Source organism: Miniopterus natalensis, chromosome 10 (assembly GCF_054644295.1).
Source record: "Miniopterus natalensis isolate mMinNat1 chromosome 10, mMinNat1.hap1, whole genome shotgun sequence".
NCBI lineage: Eukaryota > Metazoa > Chordata > Mammalia > Chiroptera > Miniopteridae > Miniopterus > Miniopterus natalensis.
In genome coordinates this window covers 83,486,780-83,511,098 of record NC_142090.1, presented here as the reverse complement: position 1 = coordinate 83,511,098, position 24,319 = coordinate 83,486,780, and the positions used below count along the sequence as shown (strand labels likewise).

Below are 24,319 nucleotides of genomic sequence, written 5' to 3'. Positions count from 1 at the left end.
GCTTCCGGCCCCGAAGACTCAAGGCCCACGCGGTGCGCTGTCACCTCCTAGGGGGAGGGCCCGGGGCGCGCGCGTTCTGGCCGCTGCTAAGCAACAAGGCCTCTGTTTTGTGTTTGTTTTTTTTTAGGGGTGGGGTGTGTGTTTCTGTCCTGGTCTGTTACTGCCCTGTGCGCCCCTTTGGTCGAGAGAAAAACACCCAGAAAAGAAAAAAAGAAAAGCCCTGCCCCGCCGAGCTTGATGAAAGCCAAGGCGATGCTGCCGTAAGTGCGCCAGCGCCCCGCTGCTGGAAGTATACGCCCGGAGGTCGGGAGGAGTCGTCGGAAAACCCGCGTTGGCGGTCACCGGGACCCGCAGAGGAAGCGGCGGCCATGCGGTCGCAGTGCTCACCTGGACGGGTGAGCGTCTCCGGACCGTCCATTCTTCCCGAAGCAAAGGCTGTTGAGAACAGGGACCACCCGCACTACTGCAGCCTCCTAAGGAAGATGAACATGCCTTTTGTGAAAGGCGTTGAGGACAGACATGACTGCGGCAGAATCGAAAAGAAATGCAGCTGCGCTTTTCTTAAGTTTCACCCTCAGCCGCCCTCCGCCCTGCCAGACCGTCATTTGCACCACCCTTGTCCGCGGCCGTTCGGGCCGGATTTCCCGTTGTTTCCACTTCGCGACGAAGTGCCTTTAAGGGACCCTTGTTCGCAGTGCATGAGCCCAGGCGGCGACGCCGACTTGAAGCCTGGCATTGGCAGAACCATCCCGAGCCTGGTGGATTTTAGTGACGTGAAACCGCAACAGCGCGTTCCCAGGCCAGACACGGGATTTCAGACGACCCTGAAAAGGCAAAAAATTCTATTAGAAGAACTGAAACAAGACAGCAAATGGAATTCCAGGGCAGTACCAGACATTTCTATCCGAGCAAGACTTGGAGGTAAAGTGACATTGGCTTTATAATTTTTAAACATTGAAACAAGGAAGAAGAGCTTCGATATAAGATTCGTTATTTAGTAGTTAATGTAACATAAAATTGTAAAGAACCGAATAAGATAATCTTGTTTTTAAGTTACAGATTGCAAGGAAAATTAGTAAAAATGATAAGCCTTTTATAAACCTATCTGTAAAATAATACTTGGTTTTCAAAAGTTCAGTTATTAGTGTAAGTGACCAACATAAAGTATACATCAGATAATTTATTCTCAGCATATAGATAACCTAACTTACCACAAGGCAAATTATATTTTATTTTCATAATTGTGTAGCATGTCTCCTTGCCTCTCTCTCTCGAAAAAATAAATCTGATGGTTATGCAAGAATTAGGTTATGGGATGAAATGAAATGGGAAAGTAGTTGAAAGTAAACTTTGGCATCTGGTAAGAACAGGAGCTGAGGAGAAGCAACCCCTGCAGAAATAGCTCCACACAGCCCCAGAGGCACAATTGATGACACCTACCGACAGATACACCTTATGATTCTTCTGTAGACACTCCCAGTGTCACAGGCCTGGCCCAAAAGGGCTGAGACTTCTCAGTGAAAGCCACAGGAAATGCTCCTGTATGGAAGTGTGTCTGGCAAATGGAGTGGAAAGAGATAAACATACTTGAGCATGTGGAAAGGAACAGGCCAAGTGCCGCGTCCAGAGATGCTGAGCTTCCTGTAGCACCAGAAGCTGTGCCAGGTTCCCACACCCAGCCTAGACCAGACCTCTAAGCAGAGAGTGTGGGGAGGGACAGTGGTGGCAGCAGACGGTGGAGCAGTGGGGAGTCACGGTTCCTGCGACTACATGAAGAGAAGCCATAGGCAGTTGAGACCAGAAAGGGGGTAAGAAAGAAGGTAAAGGAAATATAAATAATGCCACAATATCTCGCTTCCCAGCCCTGCCCTCCAGGTAACCGCTTTTGAACCAGAAAGAGCAACTTGCAGGGATATATGCATAGGATAAAAATTATGCTTTTAATGTTCATTCCAGTTGTCGACCTAGCAGAGGGCTTAGGATAATTCCTTACTTTGGAATTTTCATAGGAAGAGTATAAGGTTCAACTACCTATTTTTAAGAGATGATTTTATAACCCATTGGAAATACTACCTGGGGAAAAACAGTATTACTAAGACTCAAATGCACTTGTGTCTACAAATGATAGATTCTGTCTAAGGTGCAAAAGTGTTTTAAGTATGTGTGTGAGGGGACCATTGGTGAGCTCCGGTCCACCTCATACAGCACTTTTCACTGATTCTGAACCAGCGACTACTTTTCTCGTCTGTCAGCAGAGGCCCTGAGCTCAGTCTTTTGCAATGTTTCAGTATACAGTAGTGCTCATTGTCCAGGGTGCTTCTTTAGAGGAACTGAGTTCATGCTTCATAGCAGACCCGATGTAGGCAAGTATACCACTTTGGTGGTAAGCAGAAAGCCCCCGCCTAGTGCTGGACTGTTTGTAAGAACTGTATTCCAACAAATTACAAGCTGACGAAATAGTTTATTAAGGCTAATTTCTGACTAAAATAGGCTTAACAGAGGTTGCACAAACAACCCAGAGCCAAACATAGAACTCCTCTAGCCTCCTTATTGCATGACCTGGATATGTACAACAGAATTCAGAAGATAGACTCTGGGGTCAGACTGAGGGGCTCAAACCCAGGCAGAAAGCTTACTTTCACTGTGACCATGGACTAGTTGCTAATCTCTTTATGCCCGTGTATCCTTATTTTAAAATAAGTTCACCTGCTCGTAAATACTTTATGAGATTATAGTGAGGGCCATTTAGTGTAATTCATGTAAAAATATCTGACATGAAGGAATGAACCAATAAATGTTACACATTATAAAGTTAAGCAAAGTCAAGAATTTTCAGCCCCTGCACACTTAAATTGGCAATACTACTACTTTTCTTATAAAGCTGTAAGAAATAATGAATTCAGACTTGTAAAATACTTAGCAAAATTCCTGGAACCTGGTTAGTTAAAGCATTCCGTTAATAGTATTTGTTATTAGCTATTAACATTTTCAAAGAGTAATACCTGGAGTTTGGGGATTGGTTTCAATATAATTTGTCCTAGGCTTTCAATGACTTTGTAGATCCTGGAAATAATCATTAATTATAAATAAGTACTCTCAGTTTTTAGCAAACCTAAATATGTATGATTCCAAATACATTCTGATAAGGAAGTACATCTTCTCAGAATTAATTGTATCATAGCCCAGTATGCTTTCCAGTGGGTTTTTGTAAATACCAAAGCCAAATCGTAAAAGATTAGATGGCTGTCTTGTTGCCCAGTTCCGACCTTGTCTAGACATTTAACTGGGTCAGTGGTTCTGTTTCTGTTCAGAGTTGGCTTGCTTTCTCATGCACCAATCAAGTATTCCAGACTTAAACTAATTATACTCAGACCCTTTATCGGTTGGTCTCTTTTCTTCTCCTTGCAGCAGATGACACAGTAGTTCTTGTCACAGAGAAAAAAGAGGTTGCCTATTGCAATCTTTGTGATTTTCCTACCTTCAGCCTCCTAATATCCATATTTATAGTTCTTTGTATGTCTTCCTACCTTTTTTTATATCGTCTTAGCTTGAGCTGCTATAACTATATACCATGGACAGGGTGGGTTAAACAACACGCCTCTGTTTCTCACAGTTCTGAAGGCTGGGAAGTCCCAGATTAAGGTGCAGCTGATTTAGTTCCTGTTGAGCGCCCTCTTTCTGGCTTGCAGAAGGCTAACCTTAGGTTTTCTCTGACCTCTCTCCCTCTTCTCAGAAAGACACTAATCCTCTCATGGGAGCCCCACCCTCATGACCTCATCAAAACCTAGTTACCTCCCACCAGCCCATCTTCCAAACACTATCACATTTTGGGTAAGTGCTTCAACATAGGAATTTTGGGGTGAAAAAACATTCGCTTCATGACAACTATCTTAACCATTTTTAAGTGTAGCTCATGGTATTAAGTACAGCATGTGCAACCATCACTACCATCCATCTCCATAACTTTTTTCATCTTGCAAAACTGAAACTCTGTACCCATTAAACCTTAACTCCCTAGCTCTCCCCTCCTCCTGCCCCTGGAAACCAGTTTCGCTTTCTGTCTCAATGAATTTGACTACTCTATAGAGAGATCATACAAGTAAAATCTTACAGTATTTGTTTTTCTGTGACTGTCATATTTCACTTAGCATAATGTCATCATGGACAACAATGTCTATGTCTTAGCATGTGCCCTAATTTACTTGTTAAAGCTGAATAATTTTCCATTTTAGGTATATAATCCTTTTTTTACCCATTCATCCATCAATAGACACTGGGTTGCTTCACCTTTTTGGCTATTGTGAATGATGCTGCTATGAACATACCTGTACAAATATCTCTTCAAGACCCTGCTTTCAGTTTTTAAAATATGTACCCAGGAGCGTAATTGCTAAATCTCACGGTAATTCTGTTTCATTTTTTTTAGAAACCACCACCCTGTCCCGCACAGCAGCTGCAGCATTTTTCAATCCCGCCCTCAGTGCACAATTCCAGTTTTTTGCATTCAAGGGACAGAACCCACTTGGCTGTGTGTGTGCTGCTCTTAGTGCCTTGAGTGTTGTCCTCTTGTGTTTTGTAGAGGACCTTGCATCAGTGTTTAGTAAGGCATAAAGCCCAGCTTTTGGATCAGTGTAATATTGGATTCATAGAGTGAGTTTGGAAGTGTTCCCTCCTCATTAGTTTGTTTTGGGTTTCTTTTTCAGAAAAGCCTATGGAGGATTGGCGTTAATTTTTCTTTAAACACTTTGTAGAATTCACCAGTGATGCTGTCTGGCCCATAGCTCTTCTTGGTGGGTGGGTTTTTATTACCAACTCAGTCTCCTTAGTTACAGGTCTCCTCATAGTTTCCATTTCTTTGTGATTCCGTCTGGGCAGGTTGTGTGATCCTATAATTTGTCCATTTCATCGAAGCTATATAATTTGTTGGCGTATAATTGTTCATAGTAATCTCCAATAATTGTTTTTTATTTCTGTGAAATCGGTTGTCATGTTTCCTCTCTCACTTGTGATTTTACTTACTCGAGTCTTTTTCTCTGAGTCAGTCTAGCTATTTGATGACTTTGTTGACCTTTTAAAAAGCCAACTCTTGCTTTCATTGATTTTCTCTATTTTTGTATTCTTTATTTTATATCTATGCTCTAATCTTTATTTCCTTCCTTCTGCTAGCTTTCAGTATAGTTTGTTGTTTTTATAGCTCTATGAGGAAGCATTTCTGGTGGAAGAAGACGTATTTATTGCAGTTTAGCTGAAAGCATGTCCCTGCTTGTTTTCAGGTTGGACAAGCCCAGTGAAAGTCACTCCTTCACAACCACGCCATGAAGGATGCTCAGTAAATCTCACGTACACGTTTGATGAGGAAGCAGCGTGTGCAGTAAGGTTTTCTACTGGATGGTGTAATACAGTATTTGTAATTCATTTATTTCATTGCCTTTGTTTTTGATATTTTGAGCCTTGTAAAAATAGCTACCACTTACAAAACACCTCTTACACGTGTCGGCCACTCTGCAGACCTTCGCAGTCATTGTATGTCTTGCGTTATCTTGTGCCGTCCCTACAGTTACACTTTGGGAGAGGACTGAGTAGTAGAGGCTGGTAGTGTCCAATCCAGACCCCATTACTGGCAAATGCACCTCCTCCAGGAGCAGGGAATGACAGCCGCCCAAGGCTGGCAGTCACCAGCCGGAGGACTCGGACTCTCAGTGAAGCAGAACAAGTCTTAAAGCTGATGAACAGACCTGTGTCCTCTCCCAAACACGCTGTATTGGAGCTACGGGAAACGAAGACAGTGTCCTGACCACATCCAGAGGGTGGGGCGGGCACAGAACACCCGCAGACACGCTCAGCGCAGTGCACAGTCAGTGAGATGTCTCTGTTATTAAACCACGGTGACCATTAGACTAGACTCTAAACCCGTCCAGAACGGTATCCAAACAGGAAGGTGAGTGAAAAATAGAGCTAGAAATTCGCATCCTGGAAAGAATTACTGAAAACTGAACCAAGAACCGGGGGGCGGGGGGAACAAGGAACAAAACTAGGCAAAGGACTGGGAACATACAGTGGGAACCTAAATGAGTCATAACCGCTAAAGGTGGTAATGGCGGTTACAGTAACAGTTAGTTAGCTTCGATAACGTAAGATGAAAGATGGAAGAGTGTAATATTTCAGAACTAATGTCCTTGTATCATTAGACAGGACAGCGAAAACTTTTTAAAATGTGGTTTCGTGGGACTGAACACTATCTGCCAACATTTAAAATTCAAGAGCTTGCTCATAAAAATCTGACTTTCTGTTAACTTTAATATACATTTTGTTCATTTTAATTTAATCCTTAGGAGCATATACACAAAATGTAAATTTCCAAGGCAATAGAGAAAAGTAGAGAAGTATGTATCTGTTGACTTAAGAGGTGCTGTTAGAAGAGAAGTGGGGAGAGCAGAGCGTGGTGGGAGAGGACGCTGCCGGCTCCGTTCACCTGTCATCTCTCTCATTCTAGGGTGATGGAGAACCACTTTCACAGCCAAGCAAAAAGTATACTGCAAAGGACTCGTTCTATAAGTCCTCTACACAGAAGTAAGAATTCCTCCAAGTAGGATTTTGATTTAAAAATTTATTTATGTTATCTTTAGTTATGTACCCCCTTTGTGTCTACATTATCCTGAATCCTGTGAGAAATTCAGAGGACAGCAGATACAGATATTAGGTTACTTACGTTGATTGCTAAAATAAACAGGCCAAGGGAGAGTCTAAAAGAAACCTGTGTTTAGAAGAAGAGTAAAACCAGAGCAGAAGGGAAATGCCCAGACAGCGGAGATTAGTGCAGCAGGACAGGAAATGGGGGCAGAGAAAGCCTGGAAGGGAATTCATGTGCTCCTTCAAGTGCGTGGGGGCCTCCTGTGTGTCTGCCCTAAACCATGGGACTCGTCAGTGAGTAAAGCAAAGCTGTCTCAGGAAGCTCTCGTTCCAAGGGGGGTGGGCAGGAAGCAACAAGCTGGTAGGTAAATAGGTCATACCTTAGGCAGATGGGCCCATGAAAAAATGGAAGAGGTGCTGTCACCGCAGTCAGAGGTAACCAGCTTAGGCAGGGTGGTAGGAAGTTTAAGTGGCGGCTGGCTTCTGGTTGTGTTTTGAAAATAGAGCCGACACAGTATCCAGCTTGGACATGATACGCCTGAAGAAAGGAGTCAGGATGACTCCCAGGTCTGGGCTTTGCAGCTGGACATAGTGAATGTGCCACCACTTAACCCCATCGGGGCAGGTGCAGCAGGTGTGGCAGGAAAGGCCAGGAGTCAGTTTTGGACAGGCTGAGCATAGAGACATTCATTGGACATCCAGGTGGTATTTCAGTTACGCAGTGGGTGCTCTGATCTGGAGTTTGGGGGAGAGGGCTGCGTGCGCCAGACACTCCTGGGTGTCACGGCGTGTAGGTGGGTACATAAAGCCACGTCGCTGGACAGGGCACCAAGGGAGGCATGCCCTGAGAGGTAGAGGGCTGGAGTCCTGGCATCTCTCTGTAGTGATTTCCTTTTGTAAATTGGATGGTGTAGGTATACGCAGTAGTTTCCTGCTGCTGTGTAACAGGTGAGCACAAATTCAGCAGCTTTAACCCTCACTGTGATCTCACGGTTCTGCAGCTCAGAAGCCCAGGCACACCGCACCTGGGCTAGCGCTCAGGGTCCTCAGGGTCGGCCGCAGCTGCACCCTCATCTTCCAGGTCACTCAGGTGGTTGGTAGGATCCAGCTCACTGCAGCTGTAGGACGCACACCATGTGCTCGAGGACAGCTGTGGAGTGTCGGCTGCTGTTTTTGTCTCCTTAGGACTCACCAGTTTAGATCCAACCCACTTAGAATCATCTCCCTTTTGACGAGCTCAAATTCAGCTGGTGAGGGACCCTAGTTACGTGTGCACAGTCCCTTTGCCTATGAAGTTGCCATACAAAGTATCAGGAGATTGATCTGTCACATCCACCTGCTCCGCCCACACCCGAGGGGAGGTGATTATCTGTGGCATGTACAGTGTATGGGGGGGGGGGGTGAAGCAGGAATCTTGCGGGACACCTGAGAATTCTGCCTGCAACATTGTGTGACGTTGTGATGATACCAATTGAATATGTACTTTTCATAAAGTGTCATCACTAATAATTTCATAGGGCTTATGAAAGTGTTCCCTGGGACAAGATGCTGCCACCAAAGCTCGATCCAGAAGAAACAACAGTGGAAAAAGCCGCTGACCTTGTCTCACAGTGTTTCACCCTGAAGAGATACGAGAGCACGCCAGCCTTAACCCAGGTCAGAGCTCATCCGGCAACAACATACTGACTACCGAACCGAACTCCCACACGCTGGGCGACAGGAAGACTTGTTTATTGTTAAGAATTATGGAAAGACCAAGTAAATACATACACGTGTGGCACTTAATAGTATCTGTGTGATATTTTAGAATTTCATTTAAGATAGCCTCTTTCTCAAAAGCCGTTTACACTGGCAGTGTTTATTTAAAAACTGAAAAGAAGGAGAATTGAGGACACAGAGAAGTGACTGCAGTAGAGGACCCGGCCCGAGGGCAGCGTCTGACCCTGACTCTAGAGCTAAGCCCTGTGCTTTCGAGACAGAGTGGGCACGTCCACGAATTGCGGAGCTCTCCTCAGCTAGTGAACAAAGCAGGCCTGGTTGTCCATAGAGATGGCCATTCTTTCATTTCTGAGCACCAGGAATTCATCTCAGGGATTCTCATGGCCACACCACAGCCGGGGGCTCTTCCTCAAGTGTGGCCTCTCCTGTGACTCCGCTGATGTACAGAGTGAACCCATCCTTTCTGGCCTGGCACATGCCAAGTTTTCCATTACCTGCCCACGGCCTCTCCTCAGCTCCTCCTCAGCCCCACCTTGCCTCCTGCTCTTCCAGGTCCTCCTCCAGCCCCACCCACACGCAGCCCACCACCCACGGGCACCCTCCTGCTACACTTGGCACCCATCCCCCATCACAGCACAGCCAGCTGACCTCCCAGCCCTCATGTAGCCGGGCTCTTCCTCAGGCTCTGTCTTTGCAAATAGTGCTCTCCCGCCTTCGACCTGTGTTTTCCAGGCTTAATCCCAGAACCTACCAGATCTTATCTTAGCCCCACTTTCAACCTCCTAACACTCCTGCCTGTGCTAGCAAATCTCCTGTCTCCGCCCTCGGCCTTTCCTGCCGAATCCCATTTCTCAGAAGTGTGACAGGCCCTGGGACTAGTGCTCATAACAAAGTTTGTAATATCTATAAAACCCATAGGACTGAAAATGAAGCTGATGGCACTGTGTATGGGCCTAGACACGGACCCTAAGAGGTGCATCATCTTGAAAACTTCTCGAGCATTGACAGAAAGGTGCTAAGGGAGGAAGAACGGCTCTCAGTCTCATTGTGGGGTTTTCACTTAGAAATTAAAGCAGATTAAAGCACAGAGAGGTGCCTGGCTCATAACCATCTTTAAGGGTCTCGGCTCCATGGAGCTTATGCCTTCGTACATTGGTCATTTTATTACATATTGTCCAGTGTTGGACAATACTGGTGTCCAAAGTCCTCGCTGGCTAGGTGAGGCTCCAAGCTCAGGGTCTGGGCTGGATAGGAAAGGGGAGACGGGCTGTAGACGGGCTGTGGCTAAGGGGGATCCAGGTTGGGAGTCTCAGGTGAAAACCAGTCAGGCCTTCCTCCAGGGCTCGTTCGGAAGGGGGTGGGGATTGAGGCAGACTCCAGCTAAGCAAACAAACTGAAGTTCAGGGTCTGAGACCAGGGCCGAGACCAGGAGTGGCTCTGGAGCAAACCCTAGAGTTGGGTGCTTGTCCCCAGTGCTTTTCGTGTGCTGCCTGGGCTGGGCTCTGATGGGAGAGCAGGTAAGGCCACTGGAGTTAATGTGCTAGAAACCACAGTGACTCGTTCATTAAGCGTCATCCATTCTGATGGTTTCAGATGGTCGGTGGACTCTGGGACAGATTTCAAACAAGATCTTTCTTGGCACCAGTCAAACCAGTTAATTTGTAAGTTTTATCCTAACGTTCTTATCCCAAGATTTTCCGCTGTCGCGTATTTATCATCAGGAGTTCGATGCTCTAGCCCGTGGTTGGAAAGCGTCCAGAGGCCCACAGACCTCACCCCAGTTCATTGCTCAGTCCCGCAGCCGCCTCATGCTGTCTGTTAATCCCCCTAAAGTCTAGACTGTTTAGTACACACAACAGTTTAACTATCAGGAGCTTCACAAAGACGTGGAATTCTAAGGTGACAGAATTGGTGAACTTCAGGGACTATAAATTATTTTTATCAAGCTTTGTGTCATTACAAATCCACGTGAATCATTTTTTTCATTTAGTCTAAAAAAATGTCATTTCTGCTTTAGAAAGTTGCTTTAGCTTTGTTCTCACTACAACCCACAACCCATGTCTGATCACCAGGGAGTGTACAGCAGAAGAGAAACGCACAAGGGAGGTTCACACTGGAGCTAAATCATGGCGTCAGCAAAGATGTGTCCCTAAGAGCTTGGAGTTGATCTGTGTTTGATTTTCACTTAAAACTACATCTTTAAATGATTTCTGTTTAAAATTAGAAACTTTTAGAGGCCAGTTCCTATGAGATGGCTCTGAAGACTTTATTTTCACTTGAATAAGAAAAATACTGTTGAGGTTTTATAAGTTAATAACAATAACTCAATGGCCCATATTTTCTCTTTTTCAAGCGTGAGTCCAAGTTCTAGAAGCAAATACATTCCTCTCTACACGTAAGTAATGTTTCCTAATATTTAAGAATTACTAGACTTACTTTTTATGACAACGTAAGCTTTCTCACCAATTTCTAACATTTCCCCAGCATGGTACCTGTTTAATGGGAGGACTTTCATCAGAGATCTGTTACAGATTTCAGTACAGACAGACACACTGCTGTCTGCCAGGGTCCTAGGCACCTGCTCCAGGTTTCATCTCCACAGGAGCCCTGTTCACTTTGCAGGTCCTGCTCATCTCTACCTTGCCCCACGCCGCCTCCCAGGATCCAAAAATGGGTTGTCCCAGGGCTGCAGAGACAGCCTTTCATGCTCAGAAACACCAACCCACCGTCACTCTCACTCTGGCCCAAACCTGAACTCACAGGAGTCTGGCAACTCCTGTTCTGGAAAAGGGAAACCTGCCTTTATTTTTTAGGCAAATTGCTGCTTCATCATGCCTTTATTTTCTTGCATTTTCAATTTTTGATATATTTTAGCAAATAAGATTTTGGAGGGGAAGCTAGGACACTTTATTTCTTCAGTATTTATTATAAAGAGACCCACGTCTTTTCTTTCACGTGGATAGGGGCCATGTGCAGTCCACCAATGCTGACGACATTGACAACCCCTCCGGGGACATCTCGTCTCTGGCCACACCTCGGAGCTCCAGAATCCTCTGCTCAAACATAAGTCGGTGAGTCCACTTGTAATCCTCCTGACTTTATTATCAAGGGTGAGAAGTGGTGATGAATTTTATTATGAATGAAGGAATAGAGCATGGCCTGCTGTTGGACACAGCATAGGGGGAACCGTGCCCGTTTCCTGATGAGATGTAGTTTGTCTGAGGAGGTTACAGTTTTAGGCTCAGACTAAGCTAGGCACCTTGGTGTGTGTGTGTGTGTGTGTGTGCGCGCGTGCGTGCGCGCGCGCATGTGTATGCGTATGCATGTGTATATGCATGTATGTGTGTATAAGTGTGCATGTATGTGCATGTGTATGTATAAGTATATGTGCATATGTGTATGTGTATGTGTATATGCATGTAAGTGTGTGTGCGTGTGTGTGTGTGTGTGTAAGTATGTGTATGGACACTTGCTTTTACCGTGGGAATGCTGAGGCTCAGAAAGGACTTCCCCAGCATTCACAAGGCACTCTGCTGTAAGCTGAAGTCCTGAGCTTTTTTTGTGATGCCACTGAGCTGGTAAATGCCATGGTGTTGATTGTACCGTCAGTGTCTGTAATGACTGACAGACCGGCAGAGGCTTCCATGCAGAGCCACAGTGGGACCCCCAGCAGTATTTTAAATGTTGACTGTTTTCTATTTTTTAAAAATATCAGCTGTGCCCGTGATAGGAACAAGTTAAATTTCACATTAGTTACCATCAGACAATACCTTCAGTAGTGGTCAAATGCAATACACTGTATCCTACAATGATTTTATATTTTTCTATCTCATCTTTTCTGACTATTAAATCCTTTTGACCACTTGACCAAACTATAAAATATGTTTCAAAAGTAAATTTGGTTTTAAAATATAGTTATACAACTTATCTCACTTAAATGTCTGTCTACTTCAACCAAAAGGGGAGAAAAACATACATAGAATGTTAAGAACTGTGGAAATACAAAGATAAAAAAGACAAAGACTTTGCCCTCACGACACTTAAAACTGTGAAGGGCTGATGAGCTCTGTGCACAAATGCTGACAGTAGAAAGCAGGGTGAAGTCAGACCCTAAGAGCCAGCTGGGGGCCCGCAGCTCCCAGTTATAGGGAGGATCCCTTTCTCCCTGGGAACCTGGAGGCTGTGATGTGGAGCTGAGTCCTGGGGAAGGACCAGCTGGTGTGATTCTCCCATAAATTCTGAAAGGAATTTATTGCTGGTAATGTAGTAATTCTAAAAATTTAAAGGAAGGACATGGGACAAACCAATTTAAAAATGTTCGACGGCCATAAACATTTAATGATTCTCCTTTGAAATGTACATTTGAATTTTGAATAGTTTTATGAAACATTCTTGCTATAAAACATTGAAACACTCTCTTGGGTCCTTCTTCAAAGGGAATGAAGAGCAGCCTGGTGGTAGTTTTAAAGTTGATGTGAAATTTACCGTTTAACATAAACAAATTTGGGGGCAGGCCATTCTACCTCATTTTGCTGTTAATTCTGTTTTTTTGTTGTTATATATTGGTTTCAGGTGTACAGCTTAGTGGTTAGACAGTCCTGTACTTTACATGGTGTCCCCTCCGTATTTCCAGTACCCACCGGCCCTTACTTCCCGTGACTCCTGTGTAACTGCCAATTTGTGCGTCTTAGTCCCCTCACCCTTTTCACCCGGCCCCCCAACCTGCTCCCCTCTGGCAGCCGTCAGTCTGTTCTCTGTATCTATCAGTCTTTCCATTTTGTTTGTTCATTTGTTTTATTAGATTCCACATGTAAGTGAAATTACAGGGTATTTGTCTTTCTCTGACTGACTTATTTCACCTAGCATAATACCCTCTGGGTCCATCCTGCTGTCCCCAAGGGTAAGATTTCCTTCTTTTTTATGGCCAAGTAGTATTCCATGGTGTAAATGTCCCACTGCTTTTTAATCCACTCATCTACGGATGGGCACTTGCTTCCATAGCTTGACTATTGTAAATAGTGCTGCTGTGAACACAAGGGTGGATATATTCTTTCGCATTAGTGTTTCAGGATTCTTAGGATATATCCCTAGGAGTGGAATCACTGGGTCATAAGGCGGCTCCATGTTTCAGCTTTTCAGGAACCTCCATACTGTTTTCCAAAGCGGCCGCACCAGTCTGCATTCCCAGAAGTGTACTAGGGTCCCCTTTCCCCACATCCTCACCAGCACGTGTTTGTTGGTTTGTTGATGGAGCCATTCTGACAGGTGTGAGGTGAGACCTCACTGTGGTTTTGATTTGCATCTCTGATGATTAGCGACGTTGAGCATCGTTTCATATGTCTGTTGACCATCTGTGTCTCCTCTTTGGAGAAGCATCTATTCAGGTCCTTTGCCCATTTTTTAATTGGATTGTTTGTGGGGTTTTTGGTGTTGAGTAGTGTAAGTTCCTTATAAATTTTGGATGTTAAGCCCCTATCAGATGGATCATTGGTGAATATGTTCTCCTAGTCACTGAGTTGTCTCTCTTTTGCTGATGATTTCCTTTTCTGTGCAAGACTTTTTAGTTTGAGGTAGTCCCATTTGTTTATTTTTTATTTGTTTCCCTTGCCTTGGGAGATAAATGAGTGAATCAGGCAAAAGAATTGAAGACATTAACTGTAGTTACACAATTTGGGCACTAGAGGGCCTGCAAGGTTGCAGAGTTTCTTCTTTCCATTAGGTTTCAATTTTTAACATGATCTTAACCTTCAAAAAAATATATTTATTGTTGAGAGTATCACAGATGTCCCCCATTTCACAAAGAAGTGCTTTCCAATTTCATTGTGAAGTGTGGATAGATACAGAACTGAACTAGGTAGTGTCACATGTTCCATCTGAAGTGAAATAATAGATAGATGCCATGTCTCACCTAGCTAAAAATAGGGTGTTTCACTAACTTGTTTCAGCACTGTGTGCTCCTAGCTAAAGATACAATGTTTCACTAACATCTTTCAGCACTGTGTGCTCCTAGCTAAAGATACAGTGTTTCACTAACATCTTTCAGCACTGTGTGCTCCTAGCTAAAGATACAATGTTTCACTAACATCTTTCAGCACTGTGTGCTCCTCCCAGCCTCCTCACTTGGCCCCATATCTGACTTGGTGCCCATCCTTGGCTCCCCTTGCTTTGTAATCTCACTACATATACATGAATGTCCAAGTAAAATATCACATCGTGTCTGTAAAACCACATTGAGCCAACAAGCGACACAATGGGATGTCATTTGCATAAAGTCCAAAACCCACAACAGGTGAACTTCGGACTGTGTGCCTGGGAGGTAGTAGGGCTCCATCCTGTTCAGGAGCAAGCAGGGCGCCCCCTGTGGCCTCATCCTAAACTTTCTTAGGAATGAATACCTTTGTGATGCTATCCTTAGGGTTCTCCTCACAGTTCCTGACCTTACTCCTGGTGGGCCAGCTGCACCAGCCCCGCCCTTCCACACAGGCCACACCTCACGCAGAATCAGGACACAGACCGTGAAGGCAGCACCATGGAAGGGTCACCGGTTTCCCTACAGGGCGGATGCTTTCACATTTCCCTAACTAATGGATTTGTTTTCTGGTCACCAGTTATCCGACATGACCAATATTTTTTAAATTGGTGTTGATTGTACTTGTAGTTTAGAAAATCGGTTTTTAAAAATTATTGTAGAACTAAATCTGACCATAATAGGAAAAAAGTACAGAAAAAGTGCAGAAGAACTAATAACAATTAAGCTATGACCACACTGTCACACAAGACATACCCTGTTAAGACCCTGGTGTGTTCCTGTGAGGCACCTTGGGTCTTCCTGCAGCCCAGGTCCAAGGGGCTCTGAATAGAAGTTCCTTCTGCCGGCCGGACACTTCTGCCCCTTCAGAGAACTCTCACTTCTACATCATTGGGTTTAAAAAGAGTGTAGAGTCAGAGGGGTGGGAAGAGGCTCTATCCCCACCTTACAGAGGAGATGGCTGAGCTGGGAGAATTGATGTCAGGGCCAATCACTCATCTCAGGAGCAGCTGAGAACATAGCCTCCTAGTCCCTGGGAGGCTAGAAGGAGGGTCCTGCACCCAGCCCTCCCCCAGACAGGTATTCTGTGCCCCTGCTGAAGGGACAGGCACAGATTCTCAGAACAGGGAGAAACACATACACTGGGCGATGATGATTATATGATAAAACTAATTCCTCAACATACCTGAGGCCCAGCGCCTCTCACATCCACAGAAGCACAGTCCAGTGACCGAAACAAGGCTGTTTGCTGGGGTTTCTCACTGAGCAGTAAAAGCAGGTGGATGAAAACTCACATGGCTCCCCTTTTCCCCCTAGCTGTGCCCCACCCCAGTGTCCCCTGCAACCCCGCCTCAGTCCCCCCTAAGACCCAGCCTGGGCCAGCTGTGCACCCCCCCACTTCTTCCCACCTCCCAGTCTGCACTGTGCCAGCTCTGTACCCAGGTAACGTCCCCCCACCCCACGGGAGCCGCTTTCCCAACCGCTGGAGGAGTGGCTGGAAGCTTCAGGTCCTGAGGTTACAGGCTGGCAGGGGCAGCCCTGGGGTAAATGCCAGCTGCTCTGGGCTCGGATCCGATGCCCCTTTCTGTGTCTCCCTCACACCCCCCCCCACTTACTTTGCCCCACTGGTGTTCATTCAGCTTCTAAATGAGTATTTAAATTTTACTCCTTACTGTGGCAGCTGTCAGGAGTCGGCATGGTTTCTACCTGGATCTGTACCTGACAGAGCAGTGCTTTGTAAAGGACAGTTGAGTGGACTTGAACTCACACCCTCCCTGAATGACCACTGCCCCTCTACCTGGCAGAGCTGCCCTGGTTCCGCAGGAAGTCCTGGGTTCGAGGGCACAGGGCATCTCCCAGCAGGTGGACCTTCATCCCTGTCCTGGTCTCTGGGCGGGGTCAGCTCTGCCACTTGCCTGCTGAGTCAGCTCTGGGCACATTCCTTAGACTTTCCCCAAAGCCTCAATTCCTGCATCTAAGGAATGGGCCTGACCAGCGACACAGCGCACTGTGAGGATTAAATAGTCCATTCACCGAGCATCTAAAAGGTGCCCGGGGTACAGTGCTCACCCCATGAGTATTAGTCATGTCTGTCATCCAGAGACATGCACACAGAGGTTCTAATCCATGTGCCACGGCCTGTATTCTACAGAGAACATACTCTTCTCTGTTTCCTGATAGTCTGTTTAGCTCTTGATGACACACCATCCGTGCTCTCTTTTCTGATATACTAAACCTTTTATATTCTGAAGTTATTTAATTTCTATTTTATTGTGCTTTGTTGAACGAGACCAATTCATAGTAAACCTAGGAAATAATTTAGTCCAATTTACCCAGTAGTAAAACGTCTGGGTGTATTTTGGGAACTGGGGTACAGAACGTGTTCAGGGGACTAGAAAGTGGAGCGAAGGCGAAAGTGAGGACTCTTATTTTTAGATGGGTCCTGCTGCTCCCTGCTGTCCTGAGACGGGGCTCTGGGCATGCACCTCATCCGGAATCCATATTAGAGGCTGCATATTCCACTGTCTTTAATAACTTTGCTCCACCTGAAAAATAGTGTCATCTATGAGCCATCTGTGGAGGGTCCACCAGCGACTGTCCTCGTAGTGCTATGAGTCAGCACGGTACTGTTAGGGTGGAGAAACGTCCCTGTGACGCCCTTCAGAGGTGCATTGGTGGGATTTGGGGGCAGTGTGGGGAGGACCTGCCTTTTCCCACAGGGGAAAGTTCATTATGCAGCTTAGTTCCTCCGGCCTGGCAGCCTGCTGCTCACTCAGGCTCCTCGCTCCTGGTGCATTGTGATTAGAGGTGATGTAATAGAATATAACGGAATGTGATAGAATATAAACCCAACGGGATAGAAGTGAGAGTTCTCTGAAGAGGCACAAGTGTCGGCAGGCGGAAGAACTTCTGGATAATGGGAGAGAAGAGAACATCAGTGCCCTGCCTCCCACGGCTCGTGGAGCTGCATGTTTTACATCCAGCCCTTCTCAGGACTGATGAGCGGCTGCTGCTGGCTGACTCCTCAGCTACTTGGGCAGCTGTGACTCAGAGGTGCTCACTCTGCAGGTGTCCGGGGCGTGGATACAGGCGGGGACTTCCTCCATACCACACATTGGAGCCTTTGTGGGTGTCTGGGGAGAGCGCACCCAGAAAACAGTTTTCTCGCTTTTTGGTTGTCTTTCTGACACACAGCCGCACGTGTACAAGAAAACTCCAAGACACCCTGAAGGACACTTCTCAGAATTTGGTGCTGGTCCCCTCCCCGGTTTCTCCAGCAAACCCGAGACTGTGGCTCTAAAACAGATGCTTCCAAACCCCACCCCACCTAGAATTACCTGGAGGGTCTTAGGAAGCCCAGTTCCCAGGTCACAGCCTCACCAGCCCGGTCAGAACGGCCGGTGTTGGGAGTCGGCGTCAGCGCCTTAGAGGAGCCCCCACGAGCCTGTGCAGCAGTGTCTGAAACCCGCTGTCCCGGCGTCTGGGCGGCTGCCCACACTGCACTGCCCCTGCCTGCTCCACCCGTTGGGAGCCTGTGTGCACGTTTCTGATCTCTTTAAAACCTCGTATTTCTACTAACAGCACCTAAGTGCAAAGCTCTGCTGGCTGCTCTCGCCTTCTGAGTCCCTTTCTCCCCAGGGTGCCCCCGAGAGCCTGGCGGTGTCTCCCAGCTGCAGGGGCTGGGTGAGGCCCAGGGCTTCCCCGAGTGAACCTGAGTGGGGTGGGGTGGAGGGGGCTCGGCTCCCTCTGACTGGGGGTGGGGTGGAGGGGGCTCGGCTCCCTCTGACTGGGGGTGGGGTGGAGGGCGCTCGGCTCCCTCTGACTGGGGGTGGGGTGGAGGGGGCTCGGCTCCCTCTGACGGGCCGTCCGTGCTGCCCTTGCCCCGGATGCGGCCTCTCGCTGCTCGGTAGGCGTCCCGACCGTCCCCACAAGCCTGAGAGTCGTCACATACAGGCACAGACGACCCCTGGGAAGACGCATGGGAGGCGTGTTAGGGACGTGAGTTTCTCTCTCACACAGTCGGTGCTCCGAAGGCCACCAAGGGGCTGCGATCTGAGCCGCCACCTTTTCCCCAGAGACACTTTCACCAGGAGGGTCCCACTTCCCTGTCACCCATCCTCGGGGTTTGGTGGCCCAGGTAGGATAAGGAGCCCCCCCGACATCACGCTCTCAGAGAGGGGCCAAGGGATGGGGCCCACGCTGAGTGCGCGGGAGGGGCAGCCGGCCCCGGCCCTCTCGGTGCTCAGGGCATGTCATGCTGCTGGTGTCTGCGTCCCTCTGGAGCAGCCCCAGAAGCTGAGGCCTCGCAGGAGAGGAGGCTGAGAGCTGAGCGCCAGAAAGGTGGCGCGCTGTTGGGGTGACCTCACCCCTGCACACAGCATGTTCTTGCTCCTTGGAGCACGTCCCCCAGCCCCTGAGGTGAAGGCCCGTGTCTGAAGCAGCTCACACTGAGCCTCCTCCCCGCAAAAGGCGCGCCGAGCACAGCATGTCGCGTGCTATAAACGCAGCAGAGATGCTGCTCTCAGGTGGGTACTGAGCTGTTGTCCTGAATGCTGGTTTGACTGTAGACGGGTTTTCTACACACACATTTTGTGTTTATCTTGTCTCCTCACTGGCTGGAGGGAAACGGGTGGGGAAGCAGAGGAGTAAGTGGGGCTGCGTTTAACCGTGAGATCAGCCATACGGCGCACAGTGGTGACAAGGGGGAAATATTATTTAAAAACACGGTTACATCCCCTTGCACTGGAGTCGGCCTTGAGTTCTGCATGGGGCACAATCTGCTGTGTCAAGAGCAGGCTCTGCCCTCATGAGGAAATGAGCTCAGCAGCGAATTATGTTCATAAAATACATGAAAATGCAAATGATAAGAAAACGTGGATCCAAGGTGAGTTTCTTCAGGCCTGGAGGAGAGCTGCGGCAGCCGACTTCGGACCTTCCAAAGGACAAAGCCGCTGGACCGCTCCTGCCTGTTTCCAGGTTTGGGTGCTGGTGACCACGAGTATTTCACATCATAATCCTCCCCCCCTTAACCCTTTCCTCCAGCTCTGCCAACATTCCTGGGTACACAGGGAAGGTCCACTTCACAGCCACCCACCCGGCAAACTCCAGTATCCCGGCAGCGGCCCCCTCAGTGGACTCCGAAGTGCACCGGTGAGTGTGGGACCCACTCCTCAGTCTGCCCAGACAGTGGGGCACCTCGTGACGCCATGCATCACAGAGCAGTTAATACCTGGTCTAAAACTGGGGTGCTGAGTCCAGAGGGATGGAGAGCTCCTTCCCCTGCTGCTGCTAAGAGCAGGGGGCCACTGCCCGGATGCTGAGAGTGTGTCAGAGCCACTCTGTGTTTGAAAAGTCATCTTTCTCGGCTGATGTTTTGCGTCCAGTCAGTCTTCTCTCAAGATGCATTTTCAGATGTCACACACCCCTTTCCAAAGGCGGGCCTGGCAGAGTTGTAGGTAGTTCATGTGCTTCATTCTATGTGAAGGACCTAAGGAAACAGTGTCAAGTTAAATTCCTCACATCTGTCCTTCAGACGCTGTCCCCAGGTGCTGGGGTGGGACTCTAGGCGGGTAAGTCGGGGAGGGTCCAGCTCAAAGGTGCTCTCCGAGGGGAATGAGAGCGTTCTGGTTCCTCACTTTTGTCACAATCCGTCTTCTCTCCCGAAAGATCTCAGGCCTCACCCCCACATCCTGATGGGCTGCACCTTCCCGGCCGTGCAGTCCGGCTCTCCGGTGTTGCTCATGTGTTTCAGAGAAATCTGCTTCTACGTGGAAACTTCCCCCCACGGTCACTGTGGCTCTTACTGCAGCTTATGTTTTTATGTTTATTTGATGTGTCAGTTTTTATTTCTACTCTTTTTCAGTGTCTTACGGGAAGAGATGGCGGTTGACCTCTTCCGTCGCCAGGCACCCCTGTCCCGATTGGTCACAACCGTAAAGCCCTACAACCCTTTCAGTGATAGGAAGAGAGAAACTGCAGGCTACTGAAGGGCAGCGTCCAGTGAGACTGACCTCAGCCTGGGGAGGTGCTGTCCACGATCCCTGGGAATAAAGGACGCAGGGGCCCCGCAGCTGCATGAGGCTGGAGGCTCTTTTCCGACTGAGACGGGTCAGGGGCCCAGCCCTGGTCGCCAGCAAGCCCTGCGATGCCACCGTTCCACGCAAGCGGCCGAAGTAGTCTGAGGCCTCCTGTGGTGAGGGGTCTATTGGAGAAGACTCCTCTTAGTGGGGTGCTAGGCCTCCTAGGGGTTCATGTCTTGACCAGGTCAGTGCAGTTGTTTGTAGCGTAGATCACAGGTTGTCACAGTGACAGCATCCAGTCCAGGTCCACCTGTTGTCAGTGGGGAAACCTATCCACCAAGAGAAATGGCCTCTCCCTTGTCCTGTCACTAGGGGCAGCCTCACCAGGGACAGGCCATGAAGGAGGACAGACACCCTCGCCTGGCTCTAGGGCTTTAGAGGGACAAGCGTCCCACAGGCCCCATGAAGGTCATGGGCAGGAAGGGCCACACGCATCCACGTCAGCATCGTCAGCGTGTGGCCTGATCACGGTGCCGGCTGCAGGCCCTCACACAGGTGTGGCCGTGCAGACCCTCCCACCTCCCCACACAGTGACACCTGTGTGCTCAGGTCTGTGGGTCCTGTTAGAGCTCACAGTGTGCTTCACACGCCTGATCCCACCTGATGCCTTGGGCATAATTATTTTCAGAAAGAGAATTCTGTACGTGCACACATGTGTGTCAGACCACCGGGGCCGGGGCTCCCCTGTGGAGGGGCATTTCCCCCGGAGCAGCAAGGGGCCCCCAGGGGGTGACTCGGCCGCCCTGCCCTCCTGCAGGTGTCTGCTCCCACGTATTTTGCTGTCAGGTGCCACCTGAATGTGTGATCCTTTAAAGACCTGAGAGCACAGGGCGTAGGTAGGGGTGGTGAGTGTAGCAGAAGATGGGTCTGAATCCGTCTGTGAAACGTGGGGATCCATCGCGGTCAGTCCACGTGAAGTTCACGTGCCCCATCATTCCACGTGGACTGCACACGCCCCTCACGCCTTCCTTTGGGAAAAGACCTGCTGAATCCGCTCATGAAGGGGGTCGGCATGTGTACGCTAGGTGACCAGCTTCATGGTTTTTCTGTTTAAAAGAATGTGTCTCAGCTGCCACCCATTAAAGGTCAGGAAACGTTAATTCACTTCAGATCTGGGAGCAGAGGCTCCGCTCTGAGCACGGTTAACGTGTGGTGGTGCGGATGCCGGAGCCAGTGGCCTGTGCCCCTCCCAGGATTGTTTCATAAGCTCACCAGCTGCAGAGCCGAAGGCCCTTTGGAGTCGGCCTGTGCGCAGCAGCAGTGACCTCACACAGGTGGCTTTCCACGAGGCCACCTGAGGACGGCCAGGTGAGCGACGTCCAAACACCCAGGAAGGGCAGGGGCAGGGGTGGCCCCGAGTGACCCGGGTCACCGAATGTGCTGGGGGTCAGCCGGCTTCCTGCAGGAGCCTGTGTGGAGGGAGACCCTGGGGGGCTCCCCCCTCTGTTCCTGAGGGGCTGTCTGGGGGAACCACCGTCCGCGTAGGATTCCTCGGAGCAGACAGATGGGCCCCGTGTTCCCCGAGGGCAGTGGCCACTGCCTGTCAGGCGCGGCTCCAGCCTTTTGCCCAGTGGACTCGGCTCTGGGCCCCACAGAACAGTGGAGGTGCCCTCCTGCCCTGGGACGGTGCCGGGCACCTGTAAAGGCCAGTGCAGGGGGCTCACCACCTCCGCGTGGCTCTGCCAGCCTCCCTCAGCCCCTGGGGACGCCAGGCTGGCTCCCGGAGCTCAGGGTGGGGACCTCGGGTGGGGTGAGCGCCCGGTACCTCTGCAAGCACAGGGACCTTGCGAACCTCCCCCGGTGGGCGGAGGCGGGTTGGCGAGGCGGCGACGCTGTCTGTGGCTGTGGCCTCATCACAGCTCCTTCGAACTCTTCATGGCTTGTCCCTCAGGAGCCTCAGGCTCTGAAGCCACAGCGACAGCACCCCTTCCTCGGGGAGGGGCAGAGGGGACCCTTCCGTCAGAGCTCCCCTCGTGGGAGCCGCGCGGGCTCGGGTGCACCTCCTGCCGTGTGTGGGGACCCTCCTGTCCAACCCGCTCCTCCTGGGGCCCGGCCGCTGCCTGTGGGACCAGCGTGTTCGCTTACTCCTGGTGGAAACTCCGTTCCTAGCCCTTGTCTGTCTAACTTCCTAAGTTCCCAGGGTGCCCCGTAAGCTCTGTGACCTCGAGCCCTGGCGCCCGGCTCCCTGGCCCGCGTCAGAGTCGGGGTCCTCGGAGCAGCTGCTGGGCCCACAGGCTTCGGCTCTGCGCCCGGCTGTGGCGAAGGCCTGTGCTCCCCCCTCACTCTCCTTGGGACGGTGCTGGGAGGGCGACGGGACACGCAGAGCCCCGGGCACTTAGGACCATCCCACGGACATACAGCTGCTGCTCCCACGTGGACGTGCCCCTGGGACCAACCTGGGCTCCCCTCCCATGTGGACCGTCCCCCGAGCCCAGCTCCGACCTGCGCCTGCTAACCTGCCCCACGGCCCCCACCTGGCCCACCCACTGCAGCCCTGGGGGCAGGGACATGACGCCCAGGGGTCTGGGGAGCTGCCTGGGAGTCGCCTCGTCCAGTCTGCTCGTCCCAAGCTGCTTCTGAGGACACGGCCACGGGGACAACGTGACACGGGGACCCTGGGTGGCCAGCGCGCTCCTGCTGACCCAGGTGAGTGCCCCCGAGGGAGGCCTGAAGCCAAGGTGAGCGCCCGGGGGACCCAGCATTGCAGCGTGTCCAACTTCCCAGGAGAGATCCTGCCAACTCCATGGGGTCCCTCTGTGCAGATGCTTCTGTTAGAGACGGGCCTTTGTGTGTAATAAATTGCTTCCACTTGGCGGAAAATCGCTTCTGCTGTTATCTGTGTGATCGGTGACTCTGCCAGCCCGTAATGGACTCTCCTGACGGTGCGGCGAGTCATTAAAGGCTTAGCCCCGCACAATGCCGCCCGACGCCGGGTGATCCATGGGGGCTTCGCGGAGGCTCACCAGCCGCCCGTAATTTCACTCATTCGTCTTAATTTTTTGTAATCATTTTCTGTAAAGAGGGTCTAATGTCAGGCTCGCTCCCCGCCTCTGACAGATCCACTGTAGCAGATAATTACCATACGGAAATTGATGCCTTAGTGAGCGGGAGAGAATTTAATTTACTCAGACATCCCCCAGAACAATGCCTTCCAGGAGATAGGGGGATTTAGGTTTTTAAGAAATTAAATTTTACTATTTAACATGATTACTTATGTTGAACATCATTAACTAGCTTTTTTAAGTGTTTGAAATAATTACCGGCGCGCCAGCTGTGTCTAAGGCCCAGGGCCTGCTTTAAATACAGGGCAGGGATCCATGAAATGAAAAGAAAACCTGCGTCTCCTTCCTCCGTCTTCCCAAATCTGCCTAAGACCAGGGAGCGGGGCCGAGCGGCCCCCGTGGAGAGGTGTCGTCTCCCCGCGCGGCTGGGCTGGCCCGTGTCCCTCGGCCCCTCGCTGGCCTGAGGCCGGGACGCGCCCTCGGGACCGTGGCCCTGCGCCTGCTGCCGGGCCTGCGAGACGGGCTCTGCCCCGGCTTCCTGTTCTCCTTTTCTAGGACCTGGAGAGAGAAGAAAGACCATGCCCAGCGCAGGCCCGGGGCCAGCAGGAAGTGGGCACCGGCGGGAGGCGGACGCCTGGCAGCCGGGGTGCCGCCGCCTCCAGGGGCCCAGAGGCGGGTTCAGGCTGGGCTGCGGAGTTGCTCCCCGAGCCCGGGTCTCACCGCGCCAGATTCCCAGGGTTCCTCAATCGCTCCCTGAACGCGAAGTGAAACACCCGACAGGAAATTTCTGGACGGAGCCAGCCCAGCAGTTCCCTTTATCCAGCACCTCTGCCGTCCCGTTTCCCTCTGGAGGACTTTCA

General features: G+C 49.8%; 1 protein-coding gene across 1 annotated transcript; it reads left to right on the top strand.

Moving 5' to 3' along the window:
- The first annotated feature begins 368 nt into the window (after positions 1–368).
- On the top strand, positions 369–20,468 carry SPMIP7 (sperm microtubule inner protein 7). Its single transcript, XM_016198306.2, has 9 exons — positions 369–921; positions 5,274–5,371; positions 6,494–6,570; positions 8,148–8,286; positions 9,943–10,010; positions 10,703–10,744; positions 11,313–11,420; positions 19,421–19,528; positions 20,241–20,468. The coding sequence occupies exons 1-9, from the start codon at positions 369–371 to the stop codon at positions 20,362–20,364; spliced, it is 1,317 nt and encodes a 438-aa protein (XP_016053792.2). The 3' UTR covers positions 20,365–20,468.
- The last annotated feature ends 3,851 nt before the right edge of the window (positions 20,469–24,319 follow it).

Bases quoted from the DNA above. Each gene is read 5' to 3' on its own strand.
- SPMIP7 (XM_016198306.2), top strand. From the start codon at position 369: ATGCGGTCGCAGTGCTCACCTGGACGGGTGAGCGTCTCCGGACCGTCC. The intron at 10,745-11,312 runs GTAAGTAATGTT...TCACGTGGATAG, and splicing joins AAATACATTCCTCTCTACAC to GGGCCATGTGCAGTCCACCA. The intron at 19,529-20,240 runs GTGAGTGTGGGA...ACTCTTTTTCAG, and splicing joins GTGGACTCCGAAGTGCACCG to TGTCTTACGGGAAGAGATGG.